The 17,436-nt window shown below is 47.1% G+C and overlaps 6 protein-coding genes across 6 annotated transcripts; 2 read left to right on the plus strand and 4 right to left on the minus strand.

Moving 5' to 3' along the window:
• Window positions 1-127: 127 nt before the first annotated feature.
• Window positions 128-1,988, minus strand: N7529_010943 (sugar porter family MFS transporter; the record flags this gene model as incomplete). Its single annotated transcript, XM_057246470.1, has 3 exons — window positions 128-534; window positions 590-872; window positions 948-1,988. 3 exons carry the CDS (start codon window positions 1,986-1,988, stop codon window positions 128-130), a joined length of 1,731 nt encoding a protein of 576 aa, XP_057091819.1.
• A 2,282-nt stretch (window positions 1,989-4,270) lies between these two features.
• Window positions 4,271-4,933, plus strand: N7529_010944 (uncharacterized protein; the record flags this gene model as incomplete). Its single annotated transcript, XM_057246471.1, has 1 exon — window positions 4,271-4,933. The coding sequence occupies one exon, from the start codon at window positions 4,271-4,273 to the stop codon at window positions 4,931-4,933; it is 663 nt and encodes a 220-aa protein (XP_057091820.1).
• A 1,773-nt stretch (window positions 4,934-6,706) lies between these two features.
• N7529_010945 (LysM peptidoglycan-binding domain-containing protein) lies at window positions 6,707-7,399 on the plus strand (the record flags this gene model as incomplete). Its single annotated transcript, XM_057246472.1, has 1 exon — window positions 6,707-7,399. One exon carries the CDS (start codon window positions 6,707-6,709, stop codon window positions 7,397-7,399), a length of 693 nt encoding a protein of 230 aa, XP_057091821.1.
• A 1,182-nt stretch (window positions 7,400-8,581) lies between these two features.
• On the minus strand, window positions 8,582-9,865 carry N7529_010946 (uncharacterized protein; the record flags this gene model as incomplete). Its single annotated transcript, XM_057246473.1, has 5 exons — window positions 8,582-8,599; window positions 8,658-9,164; window positions 9,220-9,291; window positions 9,417-9,700; window positions 9,751-9,865. The coding sequence occupies 5 exons, from the start codon at window positions 9,863-9,865 to the stop codon at window positions 8,582-8,584; spliced, it is 996 nt and encodes a 331-aa protein (XP_057091822.1).
• A 2,903-nt stretch (window positions 9,866-12,768) lies between these two features.
• Window positions 12,769-14,220, minus strand: N7529_010947 (uncharacterized protein; the record flags this gene model as incomplete). The annotated part of the gene is made up of 1 exon (XM_057246474.1): window positions 12,769-14,220. One exon carries the CDS (start codon window positions 14,218-14,220, stop codon window positions 12,769-12,771), a length of 1,452 nt encoding a protein of 483 aa, XP_057091823.1.
• Window positions 14,221-14,509: 289 nt separating this feature from the next.
• Window positions 14,510-16,967, minus strand: N7529_010948 (uncharacterized protein; the record flags this gene model as incomplete). Its single annotated transcript, XM_057246475.1, has 5 exons — window positions 14,510-14,556; window positions 14,606-14,741; window positions 14,809-15,172; window positions 15,431-15,506; window positions 15,560-16,967. 5 exons carry the CDS (start codon window positions 16,965-16,967, stop codon window positions 14,510-14,512), a joined length of 2,031 nt encoding a protein of 676 aa, XP_057091824.1.
• Window positions 16,968-17,436: the final 469 nt, after the last annotated feature.

Consider the following 17,436-nt stretch of genomic DNA (forward strand, 5'->3'; position numbering starts at 1 on the left):
CAGCTTATATTCCTAAACTGTTGAAAGTATCGCATTTTATTTAATTATATCATATTCGTATATTGATCCATTAAATCCCACCTAGTACCTACTCCTATTCATACTAACCATATCACCCCCATCAAGCCTAGGCCGTGTGAGATTCAACCTCGACATGGTCCGTGACAACCTGTTTCTCGGTCTTGATATCCTCCAAGTTCTCCACACCAAGAAGACCAAGACTCTCGTTGATGCGCATCATGCGCAGGCGATCAGCCTCAGCAATGCTACTCTCGTCGCCGCCAAAGAAGACATCGAGTTCCTCAAGAGTCTTGTCTTTCGTCTCAGGCGCAAATTTCCAGATGAAGAAACCACCCATAGCACTGAAGATAGCAAAGAAAATATATGTGCCGTACTTCATTGTGTCAAGCATGTCCTTGGTGGTAAGACCAATGACAAAGTTGAACATCCAGTTGGTGGAAGCAACGATCGAGACACCGCGGGAGCGCTGACTGTTGGGGAAAATTTCCTGGGCCAATACCCAAGAGACGGGACCTGTTCCATGTTAGCATTCTGGGACATTATCGATACTTGTGATGCAATATCATACCCCAAGAGTAGGCAAAGTTGACAGCGAAGAGCCAAATGAAAGCAATAGCAACCCAACCCTGCGGCTTAGCCAATCCCTCATTGAGGTTCCACTGATCCTCGTAGATACCCTCCACGATAGCGACAACAATATGGCAAAGGAACATGCCGGCTGCACCAACAATGAGGAATGTCTTTCGGCCGAATTTGTCGAGGTATAGGACAGAGGGCAGTGTGAAGATGATTTGCAGAATACCAGTCACACCGGTGGCGAGAAGGGTTGTCTTTGTGGAGGAGAAACCGAACTAAGATAAAGATAGATGGTTAGATCTCAATATTGAAAGTAAGATTATTGAGTTAGGAAGAGCAAAGTCACTCACCGAAGAGAAAATCTGAGGCGCATAGTAAAGCACAGCGTTGATACCAGTAAATTGCTGGAAAATCATCATACCGCATCCCAGCACCAGACGCTTGAACATGTTGGGGGCGAAAAGGGCTTTCCAGGGAGCAAGAGCACCACCGGAACCAACAATTTCGCGCTCGGTCTCCTCATCGAACATCACAGCGGCCTTGATCTCGAGGTACTCTGCACGAACTAAGGGATCATTTTCAGGGAGACGACGCAGCTTAGAGATAACAGCCTTGGCCTCGTCATCACGGTGCTTCATCATCAACCAACGTGGAGAGAAGGGGAAGAAGAAGAGACCGAAGAACAAAATCCAGGCCGGAATAATCTGCAAAGCCAGAGGAAGTCTCCATGAGATAGTCTTCTGACCCAAGCAAGTATGGCCATGGTTTTGAGCGGCGTTGTACGTTCCATCGCTCAGGTAAGCGTTGTCAATACCTTCGGGGTTGCAGTTGACACCACCAATGAACTGCATACCGTAGTCGAGCCAGAAGGCAATGGCAGTACCAACGGTAATCGAAAGTTGCTGCAGAGAAACAAGGGATCCACGCAGCTCAGGAGGGGCAATCTCAGCTTGGTAAAGCGGGATGACCATACTGAACATACCAATTCCAACACCACCAATGATACGGCCAGCGAAGAAGTATGCAGGGGTCTGGGCTCCAGCCTGGAGACCAGTGCCCAGAGTGAAGATGATGACAGCAACCATCATGGCATACTTACGCGAGATGCGATCTGCCAGAACACCGTTGATCAAAGCACCAGCCCAAGCACCAAGCTCAAGGGCCGACACCAGCCAGCCCTGGAGTGTGGAATTCTGGAATGTGGGGAAGTGGTTCTCGAAGTTCTCCATGACAAGAACAGGACTCATCACACCCTGGTCATATCCGTACATGATACAGCCCAGCGAGGCGAACAAACAAGTGAAAAACACATAGGGGTTTGAAACAAAACCCTTGAAGCCATGAGGCTTCTCCACATTGGCGCGGGCAACAACTGACTGGCTGACTGCCATGTTGGAGACAAAAGTAGGGCACGGGAGGAAACAAAGATACGGAACCTTTGCAAGATGGGCAGGCCCGGTGGATTATATACCTACATTTTCTGCATCAGATTTTTCTTTCCTCGTGTTCTGGGGTTAGCGCACTCGGCCGGCCTTTCCCCAGAATGAATGACCAACGACGCAACACGCATGCAGAACCAGAAATGCCATACGGGGGACCCTGGATCATCAAATGCCATGTGCCGCGTTGAGGGGCTAACAGCACGCTAGATCCAAATTCGATGGCTAGACCGACAGTCGGAAATGATATGTTCCGGGCAAGAGAGAATACATATAAAAAGGCCGGAGGCTAAGGTACGCCACCAACCAAAAGAAGCACCGCGCCTCAAATCTCGGCGTTTACTGGGCATCTTGGAAGCGAGAGGAACAAGCCTCTAGGCCCGAGAGCGCCATGGCTTGGCAGCATTGTGTCGTGATTCGCAAATTAATTATCAGCTTGGATTTTTCCCCAACATCTCATATGTCCATCTATGAGGGGAGATGCTTAGTGCTTACTACACTGACAACACTGTGGGCTCTATTGAGTTACATTGTGGCCCCTGCATATCCGATATTTCACCGCTGCCTTTTATTAAAATCATCTTAGCCCAACCGGGGGTTGTCAGTCACAGTGTGGGCGCCTTGTTTTGTGCTAAATTTGCTGTGGAACCAAATTTCTCCTCATCACATGGTCTCAGACAATGGGGCGTAGTCTAGAAAGGAAATAGTATCGAAGAGACATAGGTAGCAGGTCCCACATCAAGCATCAACCTCGCAAGCTCATGCAACACGTTTGGAGGGCCCAAGGTGGATGCACAATAAGCAAATCAGAATACATACGGAAGAGAAAAAGTAAACCAGTGAGCCGGGTAATGTTCGGGTTAGCGATGTTCGGAGCATTTGCCATTAATTTGAGTTAACCCTACTTCTCGATTCAGAATAGTATGCTTTGGGCTCACGCGATGCTGGAACGGTAACATTCTGGAGTGCATAATCAAAACGCCACAAGGCGTGTTCTCGTGGAGACCTCCATGAATTGGCTGATTGTCGGCTCATAATCGGCTCCAGAACATACGGTACGAGTCAGTAGGGAAGATTCAAAACTCTGCCACTAATTTAAAGACTAGCGGAGTGCGCTTCGGCATTGGGCTTGGCTCGGGATTGGCCGTCAAAACATCGGGGAACCGAAGGGACGCGTGGCCCCTTAGTATTTCCCATGGGGTTTCCGCGTCTTCAAAGAACATCCCCTCTTTTCACTTTTCCTGTTCCAGACGCTCGGTGAGTTGAACGAAAATTCTGGGGACCCAAATCTGGGGATAGTCTTACAAGGTAGTTGCGCCTTGCTTATATTCTTCTCCGGTTTGGTGATACAAGTTGCTTTGATGTGGCTCTTTTTAGGAGCAAACTGAGCTTCCGACTGTTCCGGTGCCGGCATATCACACAAATTGGAAGCCGACGCCTTGAAGCCCCATGTTGGCTTCCTAAAGGAACCAATGAGTGTGTGTTCTCGAATCTTTAGCTCGGGTCTAGCCGAAATCAAACATTGGTTTGACTATATACCTTCGCTTTTTTTTTCCACTTGGAATATTCGCACAAAATTCTTTACTTTACACCACGCATCAATTTTAATCCCACATAGAACTAGTCCCCGCTGTTCACAAGGAACTGACATATATGTAAGTAGAATTGTTCAAGGCGATTCAATGATGAGGTCTTACTTTGGTCCCCCAAGTCACCACGACCTTGCGATGTCTTCGAGTTATCTTCAGAAAGATTTCCAAACGGTCAAAAAATTTACTTCATTTACAATAACAAAAAGGTCCGCTTTGCATTTTTAAATTCTCGGTTTAGATTTAGGGTTGAGGATGCAGGAAATTAATGAATACAAAGAGCTTTCTTTTATTTGATTTGCGGTCGAACCCGAGCCTCGTTTACTACCAAAGGAACAAAGGTTCCTTTGTAGTAAAAATCCTATTTTGGCGTCAAAGAACAAGATTGGAATGAAGAAGACAAAAGGGTTCAAGATTCAACCTCTTGGTCTCTTTATCACCTATCATCTTCAGAGCCTAATGCCTAAGTCTCAACAAACTATATAAGCAGGTCCTTCCAAATATCAAACATGCGTCAACTTCCATCGTCTATCCAATATTGGATTATCTGAATCTACAACTGATTTATCTGAATCTCAGATACAACACCAGATCCTGTAAGTACTTCAAAACATATATTCCAAAAAGAAACGACTCCAAATCATCATGGCACTTTACTCAGACTGGCAGAGAATCCATCCAATCTATGGTGTGCCTATTGCAGCCGTGGAAGCCACTGAGCAGCCATCGATTCAGTGCAACCTCGTTCGAGACAATCAGCCCCTTTTGAAATCATCTATCACGATCTCAACGTGGCTCAACACTAACTATTTATTGTGGCTTTTGTGTGCCGGCCATGCCGATAGTGGTATCGACGAACAGTGGACAATTGCTTTCGAGAGTAAACATCGATGGTGCTGGAACGAGATTCAAGCAAGAGTCCAGGAAATCGACGGACCTTACAGATTCGGACTGGTCGTTCGTCCACCTCCCGTATTCAGCGCTGTCATCACCCACATATACGAAAATGACCCTGTGAATTACAGTTTCAGGATTTGCGCCGAGGATTGCCCAAGTTATCTCGCTCCTCCGGCAACTGAAATGCCTCGAAATGGCGTATGGGGATTCTGGCAATTCCTGGCTGAACGTGAAGCCTTTTTCCCTGATATCTTTAATGTAGTCCTTGAAACTTGGCCGACGGTAGCTTCCTCATTGCCATATTCGACCTCTTTCGAGCCTTCGTCCTTGTCATCCCCGTCTTTGTCCGTTGAAACATTGCCAACTTACTCGCGGTCCTCGTCGCCTCCGCCCTCATACTCAGAATACTAAATGACAAATGTAGATGGGTGCCCAGACGGATTTGTTCTTCTTGAAAAGTACAAAGTCTTCAGTTCCCTGCTTTCGAGATTCAAAAGCAATTTATTTAGACTGCTGTCCTCATATCAATAGATCGCCAACGTCATCATTTGTCATTTTGTATAGCTCCCCTTCAAAATAAAATCTACACGATTTTTGGCTCTCCATACATGGTGAAAATGCTGACAACACATATACACGGAAGAAAGATACCGAGTGAATCTCTATTGGGGATGCGTGTCTTGATTCAAGGATTGTATCATAGGAATTATACGTTGTATCTACAATTTTTAGAATATTAGGAGACATTTAGCCGTTATATATTGATGACGAAAGCGAGCTGGAAAGCGACATCAAGAAGATCTAACTGCCAAGACGCATAGAAAGCCCTAGAGAGCATATCTGAATAGGTATGACATCCATAGATGTCGCCAAACTTTCTAGACGGTATGGACTGCCCAGGTGGTGACCTTTGCTCTCTCTAACCTGCGATATCCAGGGTGCATTCAACTTGCCTTAGGCTTCCTGTGTAAGATTCCTGTGTAAGAGATGTTATCCAATTCTACTTATGCAAGGGCCTTAATTATGCTCTGCAGTGCAGCTAACCTCATACTTGCCTGTTAAAGGATAGATCAGTCCCAGTTTGAAGCTTCATTCCAGTCCTGCTGAAAGTAATATGAATTGGTAGATACAAACATGCGTGGGGGGCACCATTTCTCTGCGAACCGTTAATTAGATGCTAAAGCATCTAAAATTGCGTTTCAGTTTCAATCAGATTGTCCAAGTAAAAATATGGGGTACATCCCAAAGAGCGACAAAGTTTTTCCCTTTTGGGCAGCCAAACCCGACTCCGAAATTGCCAAGACACCAGTCAAAACCGACGCACTTGTTAAAACTGCCCTGCTGCCAATCACAAAGATACCGATGACTCTGTATATCTTGTTCCGCTGCTCCGCACGAAAAGCGCGGAGCTGGCGCACGGGCTTCAGTCATGGTCCCAGGAAACCGATTACGAACCACAACACGCGGAGCTTGTCGCGTTGGCGGACTTTACAATTTCATAGCGTCATTTCAGTAGATCCAACCTTTATCTGGTGCAACACGCCGCCGCAATGAGTGGACTGCTTTCACTCGGCGCAGGGTCGTCGCAAGATGGTCTCTGTTTCCTGCAGCGCGGTTTGGTCTACGAGAGTTTTGTGCTCCACGCAGGACTTTCCATTCAACTTTCCTGCGTTTGATTGGATAATAGAAGCCAGGTTTAAATGAGGTTACTTCAGTCTCTGCACTTGCAGGGCCACGCACAATGATTGCATGCATGCGGCTAGTCCCATTTGTGGTTCGTTTCGGTAAATTTCTGCAGATAGGCACTTGCCTCTGTATATTCGAGACAATTGCGATATTCCCGAATCAAAATTTCCACCCTGAGACCAAGCCCGAGAAGCTCGCAGTAAGTCGTGCATATCTTGAAAGATATTTGACAACATGGGGTAATGATTTGCACCCCTTAAGGCCCGCTGCATCAAACTGGGCCATGCTAACCCTAAGCTTCTGGGACCTCCGAGGTGGATCCAGCGGAGCTCGGAGCCTTGTTCAGAGACGCGCATCATAATATCAACGGAAGTACGGATTGGAGACTCGCAAGGGAAAGCCCCTCACGGGTAGGGTAACTCTATAAATTAGCTCGATTCCGGCTACGGCTTCGCAATCCCAAGAAATAGTATCAACACTTCTACCACTCTCCTCAAGATGTATTCACTATCCTTGAATGCCTTCCTACTAGGCCTCGCAACCACAGCTGTTGCCATCCCTCACACAACCCGCGCTACGTGCGACGAGGCATCCCTGAACACGACATCGTTTGTGTATACCACCACATCAGACGACACCATCTTCAGCATCGCGAAGAAATTCGACCGCGGCGCATGCGACATCGCACGCGCCAACCGCATGATCGACGCTGAGCACCTCTACGCAGAGTTCACGCTCAAGATCCCCGCCCAAGTGTGCAACCCGGATAGCACGACTTGTCTCTTGACCAGGCAAAATGCCACAGCCACGTGTGTCAAGGGCGGTCCCCACGATTACAGGACCATTGCCGGCGACACTATTGAAAAGATCGCTCTTTACAAGCTGAACGTGACTGTTGAGACCATTTGGGCCCAGGCTAAGGGCATGATTTCGTCGACGACGGAGGTTATTCCTGCGAACTCGTGGATCAAAATCCCCCAGTGTGTGCCGAGTGTTTGCAGCGTCACTCCGTTCCACTTTACCTATGGTGTTTACAAGGATCTGGCGGAGAAGTTCGATACCACTGTTGGTCAGATCATGTCTTTCAATGGCGGGTATAATTATAGTGACCACTCGGATGCCGAGGCCGCTTGGATTACGGTTCCTATGGGATGTGTGAATCTGGCTCTGAATGTCACCGAGGAGGTATAATGTGATGTTGATATAGAGGGTCTCGGAATTGACGGCTCTTGATTTATTCTGTAAGCAAGCCACATATGGCTTTGCAGCTCCAGAAAAAAATGCATCTAGGTTACAGATACCTGGACTTGTACCAGAAGGGGTACTTATGTATTCTCAAAGTATGTAAAAGAGTGGGTCGTAGGACAGCTGAACCCAGCAGAGAAACCTTATGTTTGAGATTTATCAAAAGTGTGTTGATAACGCATATGCTGACATTCAAGAAGCTCGCTAGTTCTTAGGTAATGAAGGAAAGTCCTCTAACATGAACAAATGGATTGCTGCTCAATGCCTAGAAAGCTGGTCATTTGCGAGAAGTGCCCAATTTCACAACTCAACATTAAGTCGGGTTATGGAAGAGGTGTCATTTCTGAGACAACAATCAACACAGTCAGCCACAAAAGTAAGCCACAAAGATACCCCCCTAGGCAGTGCGTATAGGCATCCAAGAATGTCTCACACGATCCGGTCACAGGCTGCGAAATCTTCGAGCAAACCCGTCAAATACTTTCAAAGTAGCTCGCTCTACGACTTTATCAATACCACTACCAGGCTAGTAAAGGTAGTCTCGAACCTAGTTTCATTGAATCGGCCAGTCTAAACACAGCGCAGGGGACGTATCCCCTCAGATCAAAGCAATAGCAAAAGCGCAGGCAATTAAGGCGGCAGGCAAGAAAATTGTTTAGTACACGACACGAAGGCAAATCAAAGCTAATAAGCAGATGGGAGCAAGAAAGGGCCAAGTAAAAAATGCCACGAGAGAGACAGCTGTATTGGCACTCGTATAGTGTCGGTATCTGAGATCGGATGTGGCAAATGTATGCAAGTAAAGGTATCTGGTGATCGTGCAGACGTCACGGGGGGATTAACCATTTCAATTCAGGGTTTGGGCTCTGTGTTTTCTGTATCCTTCTAATTCCACGGGCCATGCCCGCGCATGCACCCGTGAATTCCTGGCAGAGTCGGGGGTTCATGTGCTTCCCCGTCTCATTTGCCGCTGCACGAATAGTAAAAGGACAGAATTGGAGTTGAGCGACAAGTGGGTATCATAACAAGACTATTTTTGGAAGTCGGCGCGATATTAATTGATTGGGGCCGGATGGCGGGAGAAAGGAAATTTGGTCGGTTTAATCATTGGGCCACCCATAGGACATTTTAATCGGGGTTGGTGAGCTAGAAAGCACAAAGTCAGTAAGCATTTTAAGCAATTGGGTGCGGGTATTTGACGTACTCGAAGAACGGGACGCGAGTAGTCTTCGTTATCTTGCAGTGAAACACTACTTTCCCGTGCACCGTTCGGGTAGAGAACCGTGTTGGTCTTCATACGATTGTCGGTGAAGGTGGTTCCCGAGCGTGTAGGAATAGGCCCGCCAGCACCTTCGCCTTGTGGGAAGAATCCTCGCATGAAGCTCGATCCTCGACTGGTTCTGTTGTCGGCCATGTCTTGGCTGGGAATAGGGCTGACAGCACGGGCGCGCTTGCGGTAGAAGAAAATCAAGAAGATCAGGGCTCCGACCAGAGCAATTCCACCCAGAACACCAATCACGATTCCTGCGATAGACCCTCCACTCAATTTGGAACTGGTGGCATCGCCGGTGTTGGCTGAGGCAGAATCAGCGCCAGCGGTTGAGCTTGAACCTGAAACGGTGATTGTCTTCACTTCGCCGCCGGTGTCCGTCGTGTAGGCCACGCTGGCGGTGGTGTGGGTGGTTTCCGAACTCGAGGAAGTTGTCGTTGACTAGAGCGACAGGTTAGCCATTTGTTGAACAATCTCGTTGATCGTGCTGAAATACAGTATGTGTAGCCGAAGTTGCAAGACCCGAAGCAGTCACTGTGACTGTTTCAGGCCCAACACTTGTACTCTCCTATCCCAAGATTAAAATCACGGGTCAAAAGAATGGGACACCTGGCGTTACAAAGGCTGGGGGGTTGTCGGAAGACAACAAGAAAGATGGCACAGTACACAAGGGCTCAAAAGGTTGATGCTTACCGAGGTTGTTGAAGAGGTTGTGCTTGTCGAGCTTGTTGAACCGCCAGCTGTGCTGGTCACATCGTTACCAGTGATAGACACGTAGGCGAACACTCCTTGGGAAGCACTCCCACAGCTGTCCGAGGGATATCCGGGGCATCCAGTATCACAGTCAGATGTGTCCTGCTGCGAGCTCTTCGCGGGAGCGACGTTCGTACACCAGCACTTTTTACCTTGAAGTACACCTAAGGCGTAGTTGGCGCACGTCTTTTCACATAGTCCATTGGATTGATATGTGTCGGAAACTAATAGGGGGTCAGCATGGTGACCAGTGTGGAGTTTTGGCATCACTCACCCGCTGAAAAGGATGATCCTGTGTTGGATGTGGCACAGTATGCGAGGTCAGACGAGGCCAATGCGAAAGGCGAAGTCAGGAGAGCAAAAATTGAGACCACCACCGAGACCCTCATGATGGGTGTGCTCGAACAATCGGGGTTTTTTCTTTCTCAATCCGACCACTTGTTTCTAATCAGTGTATCTCCTCTCCGCTGATTCCTCTCGATCGTCAAAAATAAGCCCAGGTCGTGGTGCTCTAGGCGTACAGGAGCAGGTGTGTAAAAGAACGAAATTGGTTGTGTGGGCCGACCGAATTGATTGTCGATTGATGAAACAAGAGGCTGAAGGATTTGAAGGTCTCTTTAGAGACTTGGTTGAGACCCGATGGTCAAGTCGTTGATCCCCCACCAAACACTGAAAAAAGATCGCAGGATATCCGTTGTCAAAGAACTCGCATGGTCCGATCGATAGGTATCTCCCAAGGAGAGGCCCACTTGGCAAAGATGAAAGACGAAAGAAAAGCAAGCTATGACAAAGGACCCTGGAATGGGGGAAAATAGGTGTAGGGGAAGAGGAAGAAGAGGAGAAGGGGGATCCAAGCTTGGAAGTGTTACTGTCCTCGTCGGAGTATGTTGAGTTATCCCGACATACCCGCTCTCGGTGGATACATTTATTTCACCTTTCCTTTTTCTTTGTGTATTTATGTACAATCTAGAATTATGCAACTATTTCGTAGAATTCAATAGTTATAGAATATTCAGAAGCTTCCACGGAATAGACGACATACCTTGAGACCTCTCTTACTTTGAAAATATAGAAATTGCGACAGAAAACACATGCAAAATATGAATAGGAAAAGAAATACATACCGTTATCTAGTATGAGTCTAAATATAATACAGTTATCGTGGATTTGAAATATACAGTTTACACCACTTTACAACTTACTTGTTGACTTTTTTCCTAAAAAAAATCAAATCTGAGCTCAAATCATTATCCGACTGGTGAACCAAACAACTCGACCAGGGGAACATTCCACCCTACATTCTACTCCCGTACCGATGTATAGTACCTACATATGTAGGGTAATTAGCTTCTGATTTTGATATTTGTATAAAGTACATTATAGCACCTATACAGAGTAGTGTAACGGTAATTGTTTAATATTTACTATTCTTATCCGAAACAATAAAAAACGATATATGCACCTAGGCAGGCCCTAGTGCCAACAGCCGACATACGTAATAAAGTGGGTATAGAACGCATTGGCTTAATTACGTTCTAAATGGGTTCTTGAGGCCATGATTCTTGTTCTATTATTGACTATTTATCTCTACGTTGTACAATATTGCACAATATTGTAAATTGCATAGAGCAGTGACCTTTATCAACTAAAAATCCAATTATAATCTTCAAATGCCTATACAGATACCAGCTCTACTCCGTAGCATAAACTGCCCAAACGCCAATCTTCCCCTCAATTGGTGTTTAGCTTAGCCTAGATGCAGCAAACCAGGTTAGGTTGCCTTCATAGGTACATGGATGTATGTCATAACAAACGAGTCCAAACTACCTGGTTATATTGCCCAAAGTACGTTGTACATCTACTGTAACTTGGCCACCTGTCCACTCAAAACATGCCCATATTGGATCGTACCAAGTAACAAAGGCGTGCGTCTAGAACGTGAGGTAGCACACAAAAGCCCGGGATCTGTACCCAAGGCCCTCATCCTCGCTTTCGTTCTCAGAGTCTAGACGCCAGAACCGACGATCAGCTTGAGCAGTCATTATGATTTGCCAGAATCTGACTGAGTTATCCAATATACATGTGATTGAATAATGTACAGTTATTGTATGCACGTACTCAGGTACTCCGTAGATCCAGCGCTTACATCATTATGCTTTCATGTTATCGCTGTATTATTATTTTTTCTTGATCCGGCCCTGTGCTACGGAGTACTCTGACTGCATACAATATTGTACAATATTGTATATTGTGCATTGTATCAATGTGTTATATTTCGATTTCCCCTTTTTTTTTCTGTATCAAATAGTCCAATAGTGATGAATCATCCCCTTCATCTTCTCGGTGGAGATTTCTCCACTCTGGTAGATAACAAGGCAACTGACACAAAACGCGACTCCCGATCGATCGATCCTAAGTTTGCAATTACCATTGCACCCAGTGAAGGTTCAAGGATCAATACAATGATATACTCTTTTGAATATCAAAAGTATTGCATGGATGTACAAATGGTCGTTAGTGCCTCAGCACTTTAACCTTAGAATTACTGACAATATTCCTCCCGGGCATTCCTCGGGGCTTTTTCTTTTTCGTCAATCAGGTACACAATATGGATAACTATTCTCGTGCCGAGGATTTCCAAGAAGTAAATATACAATTACTGAAAAGAATAAATCTACAATTGCCAAAGTCATGATGTTGTGGCCGTTAATATGGCTGAGACAAACCCACAACAACGCGCGGGTGGCGACAGGGGAGGTGTAATCTCTTCCTTGGAATAATGATCGCTTCTAGAAAAGTACACCGTACATTATTTGACTACTGTGAAGGTTTCACTCTTTCCATGGATGGGATTAGGGTTAAGATCGCCTGTCAATTTTTTTAATCTCTTTGGTCTTATAATTTAAGCAGTTCAGCCGAGTTGTGGATTGATGTAGTGAAGCTAGGGGGAAGATCCAGTTGATGCTAAATTGTACCTGGTGGCTTGCAGGTGGCGTTGGACTCTGAAACAGGCCTACGGAATACAGTGATGATCATTGCATCCACAGACCACAGGTCAGATCGAAATATTTACATGTGCTTTTACGCAGGTTTCAACCTTACAGCTTTGCAAGATTGGGTATATTGTTCTGACTTAATCGCTGATCAATTCAACTACCTAGGTAACATGGGATCAACAAAATTAACGACATAAGAATAGAAACAAGTATCAACAGAGAAACCAACTGTATCGCTGTACATGGAAAAAAGTTGTCTGGCTTGCATTCATCATTCAAAACTGGCAATCTCTGCCTCACAAGTCAATGGATAGATGGCCAAATGCTCGAACCGAATCGTCCAGGCTGCCCAGGCTGCCCGAACTGACTGACCTCTGACTACCACTTTGCACCCCTCCGGCTTCAGCCCCAGGCATAGGACCGATCATCGATGCGTCAATGTCCTCAATGTAGTCTGTCTCAATGTAATCCGCGGCGGAGCAGTCGTTTTCAACGACATCGTCGTAATCTAGATTAGAATGACTAGACGAAAAAGTAGACGATTCCTCAACCCAACCCACAATGTCAGGGGGTTCCAGGTAGATCCTTAGCCCCCTGTGCTTGTGGTAATCAGGCCTGGCTGTCTTGGCGTCCTCGTCGTCGTCTTCGTCTTCGTCATCGTCGTGGTCATCATGTGGGAAAATAGCAGCAGCATTAGAAAACGCAACCATCCGACTGAAATGCCATTGCATGTCCAGCAGGTCAAAATTCGGCAGCGGTCGGGCAACGGGGTCATCCGTTGTCATTCTGAAGCGATATCCAGACTTGATGGGGCTAAGCACATTAGGTGAATCTCCCTCACTGTCCTTGTCTTTATCCTTGTACTTGCGTCCGCCCCTCTGCGGCACCACCACATTCAGCTGTTCAACGGACTCCGCATCCTTCGAAGAGATTGGCTCTTTCACCACATCAATCAAGTCATATGGTTTGTGATCGTTCTTTGGCTGCCAATAAAACTCAATGTCCAATTTGGTATTATCGTCCGACTTCCAGAAGGGACGTAACGCCAACAAACCCTTCGACCAAGCAGATCGAATATCATCTCGGAGACAGATCAAATTCGAACAATCATCGACAGGAAGCTGAGCGTCCTTGCGGTTGCTGAAAACCGCCTTTCGCCAGCGCTCAGCTGTACTTTTTCCCCAGAAAATATCAACAAACCTCCAAAGGCTGGGGAAGTCCACGTCGTCATGTAAGCTTGAAGTGCTGGCGGCAGTGGGAAAGATCGTGGTACTGTGGTAGACTTGGCGAGCGCCGGTGATGACACATTTGTATTGATCGCGTTGTCTTGCGTCGTACTTTGATCCCGGCGGAATAGGTCTCCATCTCGCAATGGAACGTCCACTGGTAGGATGCTGGGGGTCCGTGGTAAAAGCCGCCATCGATACATCACGAAAAGGGGATGGCCTTTGCGTCCATTTATAGGGTAGGCTGCACGTGAGGTCGGCGATGATATCCATGATCTTCAGTGACAGGTGGGCAAGCTGTACGAGGTATTCAAGCTTTGAGAGGTCACATAGTTGAATGACAGCCCAGAATGGAGCTGGTACTTCTTGTCCTAGCAGTGCTTCTTTGAGGTGACGTAAAATTATCTTACGCTGTGGTGATTGGATGTTGAACTCTTCTTGCACGACACGGATAGCAGTAGAGGTGCGGCGTAGCTGCGGGTAGTTCATTGCCGGCAGCAGGGGTTGTGATGCATTTGCCATTTTCACGTTGAAAGTATTGGGATTCAGATCAGGCGGTAAACATGACTTGCATGCATCAACAAGAGAAAGGCTTTTTGTTGTTATTGTTGTTTTTGTTGTCTTTTGTGTTGTTCCTTTTTGGTCTACCCAACCGGGAAAGGACTTGCATCTACATCGGGAAGGCACTCGTGGGCGTTCAGTATTCAGTTCAATTGACTAACATTCCACTGCAAGTATGTACTGATGCTTATACTGTCGTAATATCATGGGTCCCGAGGTCATGTCTCATAATCTGTCGTACTCATTGGTTTCACACCTGGGCATTATCGCCGAGGTTCATACATCCATTCTCGCTCTCTGATGTGTCGCATGCGCTTTTCCAACATTCGTGCTTGTGGAGGCATACCCATACGGAGAGGTCTGATACGGGGAGGAGCAGGGGCAGGTATGGAAGAAGACCGTTCTTGTTGAATGTCTCGAATGCGCCTGCGGCGCGCACTCCGAATCTCATCTGAGAGTTCAACTAGCTCTTCAATTTCCTCCTGTTTTGAGATGAAAAGTTACAATTAGTCAATGGAAAAAAGACATGCAAGTTGAGTGGGTGCATACCGATTGGAGGTAAGAGAAAATGTAGTAAAAAGTTCTTGTCTCTTCATACTCATACCCCATTCGTTCAATGGCTTCTTTTACCACCAGCTTCTTCGTAATCTCGGTCCACCTGGAATCACGGGGATCTTTGACGTCTGCAACCTGTTGGGCAATTCGACCCGTCTCAACTTGGTCTATCGGTGCATGACGAGGCTCAATTTCAACAATGTCCAACGCCCCGGACATTTCGATTGCATCAGCCGCTGTAGGAGCATGTATCAAAGACCAGTCATCTTTGCCTTTGGATTCTCGATTCAGTTCTCGGAGAGTTTCAATGTCTAGCTCCTCCAAGTCGGCCACGGAACGCGCTGGTTTTCTTGTGCCGCTAGATGATGATTTAGTCTCATTATATGAAGCTCTAGACCGATGGCGAGATTGGGAGGTTCCCCGCTCCCATGGGTCGCTGAAACCTGGACTTGAAACATTGGTAGGTGATATTGAGTCTTCTGGGGCCAGCGATTCTTCACTATCTCGATGTTTGAGAACAATGTCTTCTTCCGACAATCGTCCATTCCGCATGGATCTGAATGACATGTCAACGCTCCTTTCTTTTTTTTATCGAACAAGAGATCTATCAGCTTACCGATGGCGAATGTCGATCTCGTTGATGCTACCGCTGCGAGGCCGCAATTCTAAAGGTGGTTGAGCCTCCTCGTAGCCTAAATCTGTTCAGTAAAAAGCTTTTTGAGGATTGGAACAAACTATGTCTTACCGTGATCTATGTGCCTATGATGAGTAAAAACGTCCTGATGAATCGGAGGCACATGTATTGAGTCCATGGAAGGTGAAGGTCGGCGAGATGGAGGCTTGTTCTTGGTCCTCCTTATATGAATATCTTCTTCCTCTTCTTCAAGCTCTCTCGGGCGGGATCTGGCGTCAAATTGCAAGGGGATGTCCGCTTCTTCGTCTAACGGGTGTTCTGGTCTAGGCCCTCGGCGCAAACCTCTCATTTCGCCTTCGACGTTTTCTGAAGGAGCGCTCCGACGTCGTCCGCGCCGTTCGCGGAAGATTATCTCCTCGTTGCCACGGTCGACTGACTGTGGATCTTTGCCCTTCCGCCGAATGACCACGTCTTCTTCCTCGAAATCTCGTTCAGATCGATCGACCAGACTCCTGCGTCTGTCTAGGCGAGCGTCATCAAGCATAACCTCTTCAACGTCGACCCGATTAGCAGGCGGAGGCCGTGGTCTCGACCGGCTATATATTTCTTCTTCATCCAACTCGAAGCGTCTTTCCTGTGACCGCATGTCGCGCTCGCTGTCCCATCCACGACGTAAGGGTTGCTCTTTTTCTCTTCGTCGAATGAGCATTTCTTCTTCCTCGAATTCGTTTTGTGGACGACGTCTTCTTCCGTGCTTTCGCGGTTGCTCAATTATAAGATCTTCTTCGATTTCTCGTTCTGGGTGTCGCCTGCTTTGGCGTCTTTCACTTTCTTCGAATATCAAATCATCCTCTGATCTGCGCTCGGGGTGACGTCTGCTTCCCCTGCGTCGCTCCCTCTCTTCAATCAGAAGATCGTCTTCAGACCTTCGTTCAGGGCGACGCCTGCTTCTTCGTCGCATCTCTCTTTCTTCGATAATCATATCGTCATCTTCAATTCCTCGAGGCTGACGCCTGCTTCCTCGGCGCCTCTCTCGTGGAACCATCAGATCGTCTTCTTCGAGATCTGGTACTGAGCGACGCATCCTGTCACCATCCCTTTCCCTTTCCTCAACTAAAGCTTCATCGATCTCCCGAGGTTTGCGCCGACTGCCCCGACGACTTCCTCGTTCCTCAACGATGAGATTCTCGTCAATCTCACGAGGGCGGGGTCTGCCCCAGGACACAGACGACCGCCTCATGTAGTCCTCCTCGCGATCTAAAGGCATAGACCGCTCTTGCAGTACCATATCTACCTCCTCCCGCGGCCGCTCAAAGCTTTCTTTCATGAAGTCTCGCCTGGGTCGTTCTCGAATGTGCATTCGCTCCATATCCTCAGCTAGCGGCTCAGACCTTCGGCGACTGTACTCGACATCTTCAGAGCCGCGATCTCGTCGAGGTCGACGTTCCCGGTCCATCTCGTAAATCTCATCTTCTTCGTCTTCTTCGTAGTAATCGCGGGGCGGCGGGCGGCGGGGCATGTTGGCAAGGACGGGGGATCACGGCATTGAGTATTGGATCAGTCCGTCGTCCAGCAGTTGAAAGTACGTTGTAGTTATTTAATGAACCTGGGGTTACTCTTAGCGGGGCTTGGAGTGAGGTCTGGCGCAGCGCTTGGGTAAGGCAGCAAGTGAGATCGTGATTTGTTGGTGGGGTTTGTGGGGAAGACCTGTGGCTGTGTTGTAAACCACTCAGTTGTTGATAAGGCAGTAATTATAACCTTGGGATACAGTAGTATAGTAGTATATTTCGACAGGAGTTATTCAAAAAGCACAAACAAGATTAACGTGGGCCATGTGACGAAAAGCAAAGTGATCGACCCCGCGGCCCACTGATGTCACTAGTAAAACGGACACCCTTGCTCATCTTTGTCGACATTGAACTTCAAATGTATTCGTGTTCACCTAAAAAGGCTACCCCTGGCTCCAACATTGAATCCTTGGAAGGCAC

The sequence above is a fragment of the Penicillium soppii genome, assembly GCF_028829465.1.
Source record: "Penicillium soppii strain IBT 18220 chromosome Unknown utg000010l, whole genome shotgun sequence".
NCBI classification, from domain to species: Eukaryota; Fungi; Ascomycota; class Eurotiomycetes; order Eurotiales; family Aspergillaceae; genus Penicillium; species Penicillium soppii.